At 36.3% G+C, this 13,892-nt stretch overlaps 1 protein-coding gene across 4 annotated transcripts; it reads left to right on the top strand.

Annotated features, from left to right (window-relative positions):
* The first annotated feature begins 2,185 nt into the window (after positions 1–2,185).
* LOC127119622 (clp protease adapter protein ClpF, chloroplastic) lies at positions 2,186–7,557 on the top strand. Of its 4 annotated transcripts, none has more exons than XM_051049889.1 (9): positions 2,186–2,346; positions 2,631–3,045; positions 3,303–3,362; positions 4,887–4,981; positions 5,187–5,359; positions 5,939–6,051; positions 6,780–6,825; positions 6,965–7,005; positions 7,090–7,557. In XM_051049889.1, the coding sequence occupies exons 2-9, from the start codon at positions 2,722–2,724 to the stop codon at positions 7,231–7,233; spliced, it is 996 nt and encodes a 331-aa protein (XP_050905846.1). In that variant the 5' UTR covers positions 2,186–2,346; positions 2,631–2,721; the 3' UTR covers positions 7,234–7,557. The 4 variants fall into 4 exon arrangements, with proteins under 4 accessions (XP_050905846.1, XP_050905845.1, XP_050905849.1 ...); XM_051049888.1 differs by having other exon boundaries at positions 3,303–3,371; XM_051049892.1 differs by having other exon boundaries at positions 3,303–3,371; positions 6,780–6,887.
* Positions 7,558–13,892: the final 6,335 nt, after the last annotated feature.

Below are 13,892 nucleotides of genomic sequence, written 5' to 3'. Positions count from 1 at the left end.
CACACATTTTTTCTATTCCACTTGTCCCCACATTTGAAACACAACCTCTTCTTACTCCTTTCCTCTAATTCAGCAGGGTTCAGCCTTCTACCCTTAAATTTCTCATTTCCCCCACTATGAGTCTTCTCACTCTCTTTCTTAACTCCTCCAAAATCTCCAGGATCCTTCATCCTCAGAGTCCCCCCCTCAATCCCTCCATGAACTTCCCTTTTTTATGAAAACCTCATTTTTCTCCTCAATCAGTAATGCTCTATCCATGAGTTCAGCTAAACTCTGATTCTCATAAAGCTTCAGTTCTGCCTGAATCTCTTCCTTCAGTCCATTTAAAAAAATGGAATCCAACATACCCATCTCTTCCCTTCGCAACGGAGCTACCATCATCTCAAACTTCTCCATGTATTCTACCACCGTCCCCTTTTGCCTCAAACTCAGCAATGGTCCTATCGGGTTGTGTAAGAGACCCGGTTGAAACCTCCTCATCACAGCCAGCTTAAATTCCTCCCACGTCTTCAATGGTGCATGTTCCTCCCACCATTGGTACCAATTTAAAGCTTTGTCTTCCAAAGCCAACACCGCCGCTTCTAGCTTGTCTCGTACTCTCACCCCATTCAACTGAAAATACCTCTCAACACGCACGAGTCAACCATACGCATCCTCTCCTTTGAAAATTGGGATCTCTAACCTTCGTCTGCTTCCGAAAAAACGGGATCCGCTTCCCCACCATGACGGTGATGTCTTGGTCGCAATTCTCGCGAAATCGTACTCCGGTCGCTTTCTTCCTCTTCTTCGTCGTCGTCCTCCCCTCTCCTCCGTGGTCTTCCATTTCTACCGTGATTCCGACCCGATTGCTCTTGAATCAACTGACGAATCTGCTCCACTGTAACTTGCGGTGTCGATTGTTGCTCCATCAGCAGCTGGCGGATTTGTTCCATCGTTCCTTCAAAACGGTCCATCCTCTATTCTATCATGTCTACTCTGTTTTCCATGATTCTTCGCGTACAGACCATTCACAAATAGACGTAACCAAGGCTCTAGATACCAAATTGATAGAATCAATTTAGTATTTAGGAAAAATAAAAGACAAGTACACAGAATGATTATGAGGAATAATTGTGATTCAATACTAGATGTTCAAATGGGAATCTAGTAATACAAAAGTGCAGAAAAGATGAAGTAAAAAGCTGAAAATAGGCACTTCGAGAGGCCTGACTCTCCTAGGGGGATTTCTCCACTTAATTCATGCGTAATAAATCTAAGATTTGCTCTCATCATTTATTCACTCAGATCCTACATTCTCTCACCACTTTGCTGTTGCCAGCTGTCCTGGCCCATGTGCAGCCTTTAACAGAATTTGTTTTATGTGTGAGTCATTCTCTTCTCACTCCTCTTACGTGTCCTCTCATAGACTTTACCATATCTATCATATGTCTGATAAATTAAGTGACCGTTCCTATTAGTCCAATAAATTGTGTTTAAGAGGTTGTAAAATACAAGATTAACACGATATAAGAATGTGTTTGAAAAAATCAAATTCACTAGAAACTCCTAAGAGTTATTGTAGAGTTTAAAATTCGATTTCTTTTATAAGTGAAAGTTATTGTAGAGTTTAAAATTCGATTTCTTTTATAAGTGAAACTTATATTAATAGAAAGAGTATAATGAATCCTCAATTCTACGAGTAATAATTTATAAAAGAGGAAAGTGACTTAAAATCTATGCCTAAAATCACACAAATCAATGGATTCAACCAAATAAAAGCTTCTCCTAAGAACATTTTATTTATATTTATCTAAATCGACCAACAAAGTGCTTGAAATTTTACTCACTCTACTTTAAGAAAAGAGATGAAGGTAATAAATATTCAAATAACTTAATTTTTTTTTAATTATGTTTGACTTTCTAAAAATGAAAAAAAATATTTACGTGTTTTTATACTTGAATGATTAATTTAAAAATTTATCCAATTAAAATAGTTAAGTTAATAATTGTGCATTAATATCATAGAGTATTATTATCTTTGAACTCAATCGTTCCACCTATTATTAGAAGGGTAAAATTTCAGCAATTAAATTATCAGAGCAAAAGAAATTAAAGATTAACTTAGGAAACATGGGTTTATGATTAAATCCAATTCACAATTATCCTTAAAATAAAAGAATAATCTTCAAATTTTCTCCCTAAACCTTAACCAATCATAATTTTAGGATTTTATTAGAAAAATTTAGAAATATAAAAGAATAATTGAAAATACAAATACATTTTCGCATTTCCTTTCCACGCTTCTGTTTCTGTGACTGGGAATCCATCGAATCTTCTGCTTCTACTTCCTTTTCCGCTAACCTTTTGGTAAATTTTCTTGAACAGTTGTTTCACTTGAATCATATCAATGAATTTCTGTTAATCAAAATTTTCATACAATACCCACATGTTATTTTTTGCTTCTAATCCTCTAATTTGTCAATAAAAATTTGTAATTTTAAGGGGTAATTGATTTTTTTAGTTTAATTTGATAAACCATGTTGCAAATATGTGTGGATATTAACGTAGTTATAATTAAAGTTGATTTTTTTAAAAATAATTTGATGATTTGAAGCTTCATATTTTGAACTCATGTATTGCCAATAATGCAGGAATATTGTGTTCAGAAAAGGGTGAATTTGTGTTTCTCTATATCCCTTTTTAGGGTAAGAGGCTGAAGCATCAATTTTTGGCGTCATAAAAATGGTGCAGGGTGTGTCATTGAGCACTCTAGCAACATGTGGAAAGAGCAGAATCTATGGTTCTTCACCTTTTGAGCCATTTAAAAGATCGCATGTTGCGTCTGCAGCTGGAAAACACTTGATTTGGAACAAGTGTGTGCAGAGCTTAGTCTTCATTGGGTACCCTTTTGTGTCGAGACGAAGAAGTGGTTTTAAGGTTGAAGCGGGTTGGATGTTTAGAGGAGGAGGAGAACAAGGGTTGGATGCAAGTGTAGAGCAGAGTGAAAGTGCTAATGAGGATATCTTGATGTTCTTCTTTCAGCTGGATTTAGCTACTAGAGTGCAGGTTTAGCTGGTTTTAATCATTTATAAATAGCATCTATTTAAATTGCAGTTGCAGTTATGGTTGCGGTAGGAACCTTTGTATTGCCGGAAAATGCGTCCGGTGTGGTTGAAAGTGAGGTTGCGATGCGGATGCGGATACCTCAAAATCCTTTTATATCGCGGCCGCAATTGCAGTTGCAGACCGCAAATTTAAAACAATGATAAATATTTGTGGAAGAATTCTTAATGTTTCGTTTGTTTGGAACTTTTGAATGTCAGTGTGCTTTAAACATGGAAGAGTATGACATTGCACAGCAGCTGCGAAACAAACTTACTGAGGTTAGATTAGTAAGATACTGATACTGTTCTAGTATTCTATACCAAGCTATGTGGATTATTATGTTTACAAGACCTACTTGAAGTGGTTATGTGTGTGCGCGCGTGTAGGGGTGTTCAAAACCAAACCAAACCAATAGAAAACCGCAAACCAAACCAAACCAAAACCGCAAAAAACCGCATTTGGTTCGGATCCGTTTGGGTCATTCTCTAACAAAACCGCACGGTTTGGTTTGGTTTGCGGTTTGTATTTTTCAAACCGAACTAAACCAAACCAAACCGCATTATGTTACAACTCAAACTTCAATTATCCCACATCCAATCCAAAACTCAAACTTAGTATGCCTTAACCTTACAATTAAAAATGATTTTCTCTTACTCACACTTAGGATTTCAATTTCAACCTTCTTAAATCTCTCCCAGTAGTATCGCACATTCTTCTCATCTTCTTTACCATGTACGTTTCGCTTTTTCTACTCTAATATTTCATCTCTTATGTTCTTTCTTTTTTATCTTTTATGTTACTATTTTCTCTTCCAATTACGTTTTTATCGCACATTTCTTCTCAATCCCGCATCTCATATGTTTTTTTTTTCATCTTCTCTAATCTCTCATCTCATATATTTTTTATGTTTTATTATAATGTCTTTGATATTATTTTATTCTACTATTATATATATATTTTTTATTCCATTTTTGTCTAATCTAATTTTGTGTATATTGAATGCGAAGTTTTTGTCTAAATATGATAAGTTTTTATGTTATTTAGTAATGTATGAATGACTAAATACAAAGTTACGTTGTTCTCTATCGGTGTATGTATGACTCAATAAAAATATTGTAAAAAACCGAACCAACCGAACCAATCCAAACCGCATTGGTTTGGTTTGGTTTGGTTTGGTTTTATTTCTAAAAGTCAACCGAACCAAACCGAACCGCATGCTTTTTTCTCTTGCGGTTCGGATGATTTTTATCGTAAAAACCGCCCAAACCGCACCGCGAACACCCCTACGCGCGTGTGTGCATTAGCAGATGTTATTTTCAATGAACTCGATTTTGTAAAATTGATTTCATTAAAAACAAGTTAGAAGTGAAGTGATTTATAACAATTTTACTTGAAATGCAAGTACGATGCAGAATTTGGTGTAAAACTTTCAACCTAATTTAAGATTTATTCTTTAGCATTCTAGTCAAATCGAAGTTTGGAAGCAAAAACAATTCTTATACAAAGTAATCAATTATAATAAAATAACGTTTTCCCGGAGGAAAATTACTTTTCACATCCCCGCCTTGTATCAGAACATGCACTTATACTACTCAGTTTCTGTCAGTGATTTCATTTATCTATATCTGTTTTGTTACCCTTGAATTGTGTGTATGATTCTTGCCTATTGATAACTTCAATCAATGGTATGTCTATCGGTCAGAATATGTCGCTCTGTGTATATGTCTCCGAGTCATCCATTTTTTCTGGTATTGGAGCATTGAATGGCTAGAAACTTACTTGGTATATATTATTTATGAAAGGTTGAAGAAGAGGTAATTAAGCAACAACAGTCAAAAAGGGGATTGTCTTCAAAAAGTGATGCACAAGATAAAGGTCTAAGTATTATACGTCTTCGGTGAGATTTCTTCATCATTTGTATTTAGCTTACTTGTTCTCAATGATAAAGCGTGTGTGTGCATGTGTGTATGTGTGTGTGAATTCCAATTTCGATAATGTGAAAACAAGCACACTCTAATTGGCGGCTGATTTTTTGTTTTTCATCCCCATAATCTGTTGGTCAGCTTGAACATTGATAGAGAATAATCCTATTTCTCTTGCAGTTCAGACCTTCAGAGTGCTATTGAGAATGAGGATTATGCCTTGGCTGCTAAATTACGTGATGAAATTTCCAAACTCGAAGCAGAGTCTCTGGCTGTGTCAGCTAAAGCCTTAGCACATGAAAATGCACAATATGTGTTTCGATTGGGGCAGAAAGTAAAGCATAAAATATTTGGTAAGTAATTTAAATCTCTCCTATCAATACAACAAATTATTTTTAAATGCTTTTAAAATAGGACCGGAAATTGGACCTGAGTTTGAGGCTGAGCGACCTTTGGCCATGGTTCAATCGATTCAACCATGATTGAACCAGAAAACAAATAAATAATTAAAAGAGTATAAAAAATGCAAAAATTAAGAACTGGTTGATCCAAATGCAATTCAAGAGGTTAAATCCGATTCAACCAGACTAAAGTACTACTACAGTCAAACCAATCGCAAACTGGCTGGTTACCAGTTCAACTGCTGGAACCAGCTGGTTTGGCTCGGTTTTTGAAAACCTCAAATGTGCAATGTAACACGACAACAACAAGGTGATTCTTGGTTGTACTATGAAGCTTTCCAATAGCAAGAATTATAATTATGGTGCTATAATTGCAAATACAAACCCGGACTGGTTTTGGGAGTTTCGAATCTCTATAAAACTGGGGGGAAATCTAATTGGCAACACATTGATATGTTTAATATCTAATAAAAGTAGAAAATATGACTTTTTTTTCCCTCCTTATAGTTTATTACTCGATATACCTTGCAGGCTATAGAGCTATAATTGTAGGAATGGATCCAGTATGCAGTGAATCAAATTCATGGATGGAAAATGCACAAGTTAAAAAGTTGTCTCGTGGTTCCACTCAACCATTTTATCAGGTTTGGTAATCTTCAGGATAAAAATTGCATTTGTATGAATTATTTTGTTTCTATGTGGTCAAATTTAATTCTTATCAAATTATTTTAACTTTCTAAGCATTTGATGTGTCTTCTATTCTTCAATTCTTATTATTACTCAAAATACTTCAACCTGCCATATATATCAGACAATACAGGTACTACTTTACTGCTCCCTCCATTTTATTTATAAGTCGTTTTGGAGAAAAAAATTGTATCAAAATATAAATCGTTTTGCAATACCAAGAAATCATTAATGTTATTTTTTCTATTATACCGGTTAGAATTTCCGCCTTAATTACGGTCCGCCACTTGTCGCTTTAATTGCGGTCCGCCACTTGTCGTCTTAATTGTGGTACTTTGACTTGCCTTCATTGCAGCTCCCAACACCTTCATTGTGTTGGGTTTGAAGGGGTGGATTTAGTCCCACATTGCTTAGAGATATGACGCTTGTTGTGTTTATAAGTGTGGGTAATCCTCACCTTACAAGCTGGTTTTGTAGGGATGAGTTAAACTCAACCCAAATTTAAAACTTTAAGATGAAACATCATTTTCATGCTTATATGAAAACAAGAACATCTAATTGTAAATGTGTCTATTGTTTCTTGATATATTGCCTCATCAATTTTCTTATTGTGTTAACATTCGGAATGCCTTTGAGTAAGAATTGTTCGGAGCTTTAATCGGTTTCCCTATTTTGAAATGTCCAGGTACTTGTTGACGTACGTGCTGAACCAGATCTACTGGTGGCGTATGGTAAAACTGGAATTATCGTCATTCACAAACATCTTGTTACTCTCACCTACAATTTCTTTTCAGTACTTTACAATTCCATGTTCTTGGTTTCTTGCTGAAAACAAACAAAATGTAGATTGACTATTCCCATTTTTTTCAGTTGCAGAGGAGAATCTTTTAATACCTGACAAACCAGACAAAGTAAGTGGATGGATCTATACTTGATAAAAAAAAACGAAATATGTATTATTTCTGTTATTGAATTGGTGCTTTTGCTGTTTTCAGGGAAGATTTGATCACCCCTACATGTCTTTTCTGTTCTATGGAATGGATTCAGCTGGAGATTTCATCCCTATAAAGCAACTGCGGGAGAAGTACAACAAACCACGCCACGAAATACCCTTTGATGAAGATGGACAGAAAGCTTAAATTACTAATATGAGGAGGACTATATGCAATGCTCATGCCTGCTTCTGGTGATTTGAGATTGAAAATTTTGTTACGATATATTGAAAGAATTAGTCGAACCGCAATGGAGAAAAGTAGACAACTTATTGACCAGAAAGCATTTCCTTGAGTTGTTCATACAATGATGGCTAGTGGCTACCTCTGTCTAAGGTTATTTCATTCTGTATGATTTATCAGTAATGAAAGGTACTAACTACTTAAAGCCTGCCTTCCGTCACATGTCTGTACATAATGGTAATTATAAAATGACAGAGGTTGTGTTTATAATTCACAAATGTTCCAACATATCTTGCTTAAAGTTTTAATCCTAATTATTATCTACTAATAGCTGGATAATTAGAACCCTAAAGATCCAATTTTGACTTCGGAATCAACACTCCCTTAAATCTGGGTGGTAGATATCTATCATGCCTAGTTAGGATATTTTCATATATATTTATTGAGAGAGCTTTAGTTAGGATGTCTATTGTTTGATTGCACGATGATACATGATCAATACTTATAATACCATTGTTAATTTTCTCCTTTATGAAATGTCAGTCAATTTTCACGTGTTTTGTTCTTCATGGTGAACTGGATTTTTTGCGATGCAGATGGCAACTTTGTTGTCACAATATAACCTTATGGTGTAATTGGTTTGAATTCCAATTTCATCAAGTATTTTCTTCGGCCATATTCCTTCACAAATGCCTTGTGCCATGACCCTAAACTCAACTTCTGCACCACTTCTAGCTACCCCAGGTTGTTTCTTGCTTCTCCAAGTAACCATGTTTCTCCACATAAAAGAGCAATAGCCAGTACTTGATTTTTTGTCTGATATACAACCAACCCAATCTGAGTCAGTGTATACTTCAATATCCCTATTTGAATTTTTCTTGAAATGAAGACCTCTACCTAGTGTACCCCTAAGGTATTGTAGAATCCTGCTCACAAGTATCATGTGAGCTTCAACAGGACTTGTCATGCTCACGACAAATCTAATATCAGATCGAGTATGAGTTAAGTAGATTAATTTCTCGACTAGACTTTGTATTTACCTTTGTTAGCTTAAGGATTTTCTTTAGAGCTGCATCTGCTTATTGATTCCTTAGGAGTGTTGGCAGTCTTACACCCAAGCATTTTGGTTTCTTGGAGTAAGTCTAGGGTGTATTTCCTTTGAGACACATATATTTCCTCCTTTGTACCAGCTACTTTCATACCTAATAAATACTTTCCCTAAGTCGTTCACTTCAAACTCTCTAGCTTAGAGTTCTTTTCGGTGTTTAATTTATTCATGATCATCTCTTATGATAACAATATCATCAACATACATAATGAATAAAGTTACCTCCTCTTTCAATCAGGGTCGGTTCAATCAATTCGGGGGCCTCGATCTAATTTAAAAAATTGGCCTAAAAGAATATGAACTTATATCGTTTTTTTTCAAAAAAACCGTACAAAATCATAAATTTTGAAAAAAAATATTTTTACACCTATTTTTAACAAACAAATGTAAAATAGATTTTGAAAACATTATGATTTAACATCTATTTTTAAAATAACATGTGTAAAATATATATTTGTAGTAATTAAAAAAAATATGTGAGTCCCTCAAAATTTGGGGCCCAGTGCTATAGCACTTCTTGCTCGTGCTAAAGGCAGGGTCTGCTTCCAACGAGTGTTTAACATGCATAGTGTAATCTGATTGGCTTTGTATGAATCCCTCCTTTTTTATAACTCTAGTTAGTCTTTCAAACCACTTTTTATGGGATTGCTTGAGACCATCCAAGGATTTTTGAAGCTTGCACACCTTGTTTAAGGTGCTGAATTATTCAAGTCCCGAGACAATTTTCATGTATACTTCCTCTTCGCACTGAGTTAAGTTTGGCCATTGGAGCAAATGTTTCTTCATAGTCTATGCTATATGATTGGGTGAAATCCTTTTCCACCAATCGAGCCTTATATTGGTTTATGCTCTCATCAACATTGTATTTGATTGAGAATATCCACTTACATCCAACTTGTTTCTTCCCTTCTGGTAAAACAATAATTTCCCAAGTGTTATTTTCAATAAATGCTTTAACCTATTATGTTATAGTTGTTGTCCACTCGAGCGGTTGAAGTGCTTCTTGAATATTTTTTTAGAATATTTGTGTTGTCAAGTGCTGCTACAAATGCCCTGTATTTTTGTGATAATTTTTCATATGACATAAATCTTTCAATGGGATATTGAGTGCAAGTTATCTTCCTTTTTCTTAATGCAATGGGAATAACATCATTTGTAAAGGCAAAGAGTCAGACAACATACGATCGCAAGTTTCGATGATGACAAATGACCACCATGCACGTCTACAAACAAATGCAACACATTACCCATCATATCCTTTCCTATGCTTATCTAAATCCCTTATAATTATTAAAAACATATGTGGACAAAGTGTGATCATGACGAAATGCATGAAAATCACAAAACACAAATTTCTGCAGATTTGAAGACTTTGAGTCGACCATAAGGGTCGGCGCATAGCTCACGGGTCAGCGCATAACTCAGACAAATTGGAGATTGGTCAGCGCATGCGTGCTTGAGTCGACCATAAGGGTCGGCGCATAGCTCACGGATTAGCGCATAAAACCCTTGAGTCGACCACAGGTCGGCGCATGGCATAGTGATGCTATCCACGGGCCAGCGCATGAAACCTTTGAGTCGACCATAGGGGTCAGCGCATTTCCCACGGGTCAGCGCACGCCGACCTATGGTCGACCGCTCGTGCGTAAACTCAGTTTTCTGAGTACTTTCCACTGTTTGAAAAGCTGTTATTTTTGGTTGGTTTGCTAGTTACTATAAATAGAAGTCAAAACACTTTAATCAACTAAAATTTGCATATTTGAATTCAAGTGTTCAAGGAAACAAGAAAGAGTGAAAAAGGTGTATAAGATTCATCATCTTCATCTTCAACATTTCACAACACATCAACTACACACAACCATTTTTGGTGTGCTTCGTGATCGGTTAAAGGCGATAAGGTTCGAAGCCAAGATTGGAGAATCCGGTTCGGGTTGAAGCTTGTGGCAGGTTCTTTCTTGAATAAAACCGTTAGGGTTTTGTCCTCCAATACCGGTTTGTGTTTGGGTTTTTTGGACGAATTGCTTCATCAATATTCAGCTGAGCGAAGGTGATTGAGAAGAGGAAGTCTTCATCAGTCTAGTAGCGGATTCGGTGATCTTGAAGTGAAGGATTCGGGTTCGATTCGTTGTGTTTGAGATCAGTCGGGCCGAGGGTTTGAAGAACGGAAGATTCTTCAACAAAGGGGCTGGAATCGGAGGTCTAGCAACAACGATCGAAGGTCTTGATTCATCTTGAATCAAGGAGCAAGGATAGGAAGCATCATTCAACACATTGGGAGTTCTATTGTTTACTTGCTTTGCAATCCTTGTATAAACCGTTAAATTTCACAGGTGATATCTAATTAAATCATCTCAATTCGAAGTTTAGAATTGAGGGCAGACGTACCCCGAAGCGAGGACGGCGGGGGAACTGCCTCATCAAATCTCTGTCTTCTTTAATTTTCTGCATAATCGTTTTTCAGCTTAAAAAATTAAGTGATTTTAGTTTAAGCTATTTTACCAAACGTTGATATAAGTTGAGTAAGAAATTAAAACTGCTGTTTGAATCCAAAGTACAATAGTATATTGTACTAGATAAATTTGAATTACTTACTCAACACAAATATCACTTGGAGTGTTTATGCACACCAAGTGTTTGAGAAATTGCCTAAACCAAAGTTGTCTTAAGTTTGTAACTAGTTTGATTTGGTATTTTGGATCATTGGAACTGGGATTCCGAGTAAGTGAAACATATCATTGATTGTGCAATTAGTGTAGTGATTTGTATTTCACTTTATCTCTAATCCATTAGCTTAACGCATATCCGGTTTTCCATAACGGTTCGTTTTAGACTAAAATTTTCCTCGGCCGCTTCCGCACTTAAAATAATTTTTTCAAAACCAATTTTTAATTGGTAGCGCCGACTCAAGTTTTTAATTGGGATCTATTCAACCCCCCCTTCTAGATCCGTGCCATAGTCTAACAAGTGGTATCAGGAGCTCCGGTTCACTTCGTGCTTCAAAATATAACTTTGATAGAAAATGGCTAACGAACCTAAAGGGGCTTATAATAGAGCTCCCGTTTTCAATGGTGAAAATTATAGTTATTGGAAAGACTGTATGCGGGTGCACATAAATTCAATAGATAGAAAAATATGGAACGTTATTCTCAATGGTCCAATTCAAATAACCATGACCAATGAGAACAATGAATTGGTGCCTAAGCCCGAAGCACAATGGACCGATGATGATGAAAAGAAATACAATTATGATTGGAAAGCCAAAAATATCCTAATCTCCTCATTAGGTGTAGATGAATACTATCGTGTATCCCATTGTCCTACTGCTAAGGCCATGTGGGATTCACTACAAATTGCCCATGAGGGGACGAACGATGTTAAGTTGGCTAGAATCAATACACTAACACAAGAGTTTGATCTCTTTTTCATGGAGCAAGGGGAAACCATTGCTGACATGCAAAAGAGATTCACTCATCTCATCAATCGATTACATTCACTTGGTAGGCCTGTTTCCAATGATATTGCTACTAATAAGATCTTGAGATGTCTTAACAGGGAATGGCAGCCGAAAGTGACCGCCATCAAAGAGGCAAATGATCTTACCACATTGGACTTGACAACATTGTTTGGTAAACTACAAGAGCACGAACAAGTTCTCTTGAGCCTGGAACAACACGAAAAGAAAGATAAGAAGGACAAAGCAAAGGTGAGTGAAAAGAAATCAATAGCTCTAAAGACTTCCTCCTCAAAGTCTCAAGCAAAAGAGCAAAGTGATTATTCATCGAGCGACGAAGAAGAAGAGGACAAGAGTGAAGATATGGGGCTGTTCGTTAAACGCTACAACCGTTACGTAAGAAAGAACGGCATCCAACATTCCGAGAAGAACTTGGTAAACTTCCGGAAACAATCTAGGTACTCTAAAAATGATGACTCAAAAGGAAAAATGACTAGAGGGTCGTGCTACAAGTGTGGAAAGCCGAGTCATTACAAACCGGACTGTCCGATGAACAAGAAGACAAAAGAAAAAGAATCATACAAATCACACAAGAAACCGTCAAAGCCAAGGAGAGCATACATAGCTTGGGAAAGCGATAGCGACTCCTCCGATGATGAAAGTTCTAGTGATGAAGATGAAAATGCAAACCTATGTCTCTCTGCTCATCAAAAGAACAAAAAGAAACAGGTACGACATGCTAAATATGAAAAATCCTCTAGTATGTCTCATCATGAATTGCAAACTGCTTTTGATACTTTACACTGTGAAGCGAAAGAGGCCTTTAAAAGGCTTGCCTCAAATAAGAATTTTTTTTCTCATTTGGAACATAAAATTCAAGAATCCGAACGGAAACTTGAGGCACTTAAAGCTTCTATAGTGGAAAGCACAAAAACAAGTTATGAGGACCTTAGAAGTAGAACGATGAACTTTGGGTGTGATACTTGTTACATTTGGCAAGGTGAAGTAAGAAACCTAAAGGCCAAACTTGACAAGGCACTTGAGCCCAAGATTACCTTTGCTATCGACAAATCAAACTTTCGAAAAAGTATGGTTAATCCATATCAAAAATATAAATATGTTATAAAGGATGAAGATAGCAAAAGTAATCAAAACGTAAATCTCTCTTGTCTTTATTGTTGCAAGAAAGGCCACTCCATTGCTAAATGTAGGTTTAGGATATTTTTAGTTCCTAAAGGCATTTATCAATGGATGCCCAAATGCAACCATTTCGTTCCTCACCATTCAGGACCCAATAAGCCATTGGGTACCTTCCCTTGTTAATTATATTGCCATAGGTACAATGCCTCGAGACTACCGAGAGAAGATGGGTTCTCGACAGTGGATGCTCAAGGCACATGTCAGGAGACATATCTCTCTTCATTGACTTCGTGTCTAAGAAGAAGGGATATGTAACTTATGGTGACAACAACCGTGGAGCAATACTTGGTAAAGGTAGTGTAAGTAACCCCTCTTCTACTACTATTTCTGACGTATTGCTTGTCGAAGGTCTTAAACACAATCTACTTAGCATCAGTCAATTATGTGACAAAGGATACAATGTATCGTTTTCAAAAGACTGTTGCAAAATTGTACACAATGATGATAAGAAGAGTATGTTTAATGGCCTGCGTGTGAACAATGTTTATATGCTTGACTTAAATGAAGTATCGTTAACAAGTGACAAATGCCTTGTAACAATGAGTGAAGATTCATGGTTATGGCATAGGCGTTTATCACATGTTAACTTTGACTTACTAAACAAAGTAGTCTCAAAAGATCTAGTCCTAGGTCTCCCCAAAATCAAGTTCACCAAGGATCACCTTTGTGATGCTTGTCAAAAGGGGAAGCAAACGAGGATCTCATTTAAATCCAAAAATATTGTTTCAACAACGAGACCTCTCGAGCTTCTTCATATGGATTTATTTGGGCCATCTAGGATTAAAAGTCTAGGAGGAAACTATTACGGTTTCGTAATAGTGGACGACTTCTCTCGATTTTGTTGGACTATTTTTTTAGTAAGCA

The sequence above is a fragment of the Lathyrus oleraceus genome, chromosome 2 (genome assembly GCF_024323335.1).
Source record: "Lathyrus oleraceus cultivar Zhongwan6 chromosome 2, CAAS_Psat_ZW6_1.0, whole genome shotgun sequence".
NCBI lineage: Eukaryota > Viridiplantae > Streptophyta > Magnoliopsida > Fabales > Fabaceae > Lathyrus > Lathyrus oleraceus.
The sequence above is the reverse complement of the archived record's forward strand: the minus strand, read 5'-3'. Positions and strand labels throughout refer to the sequence as shown.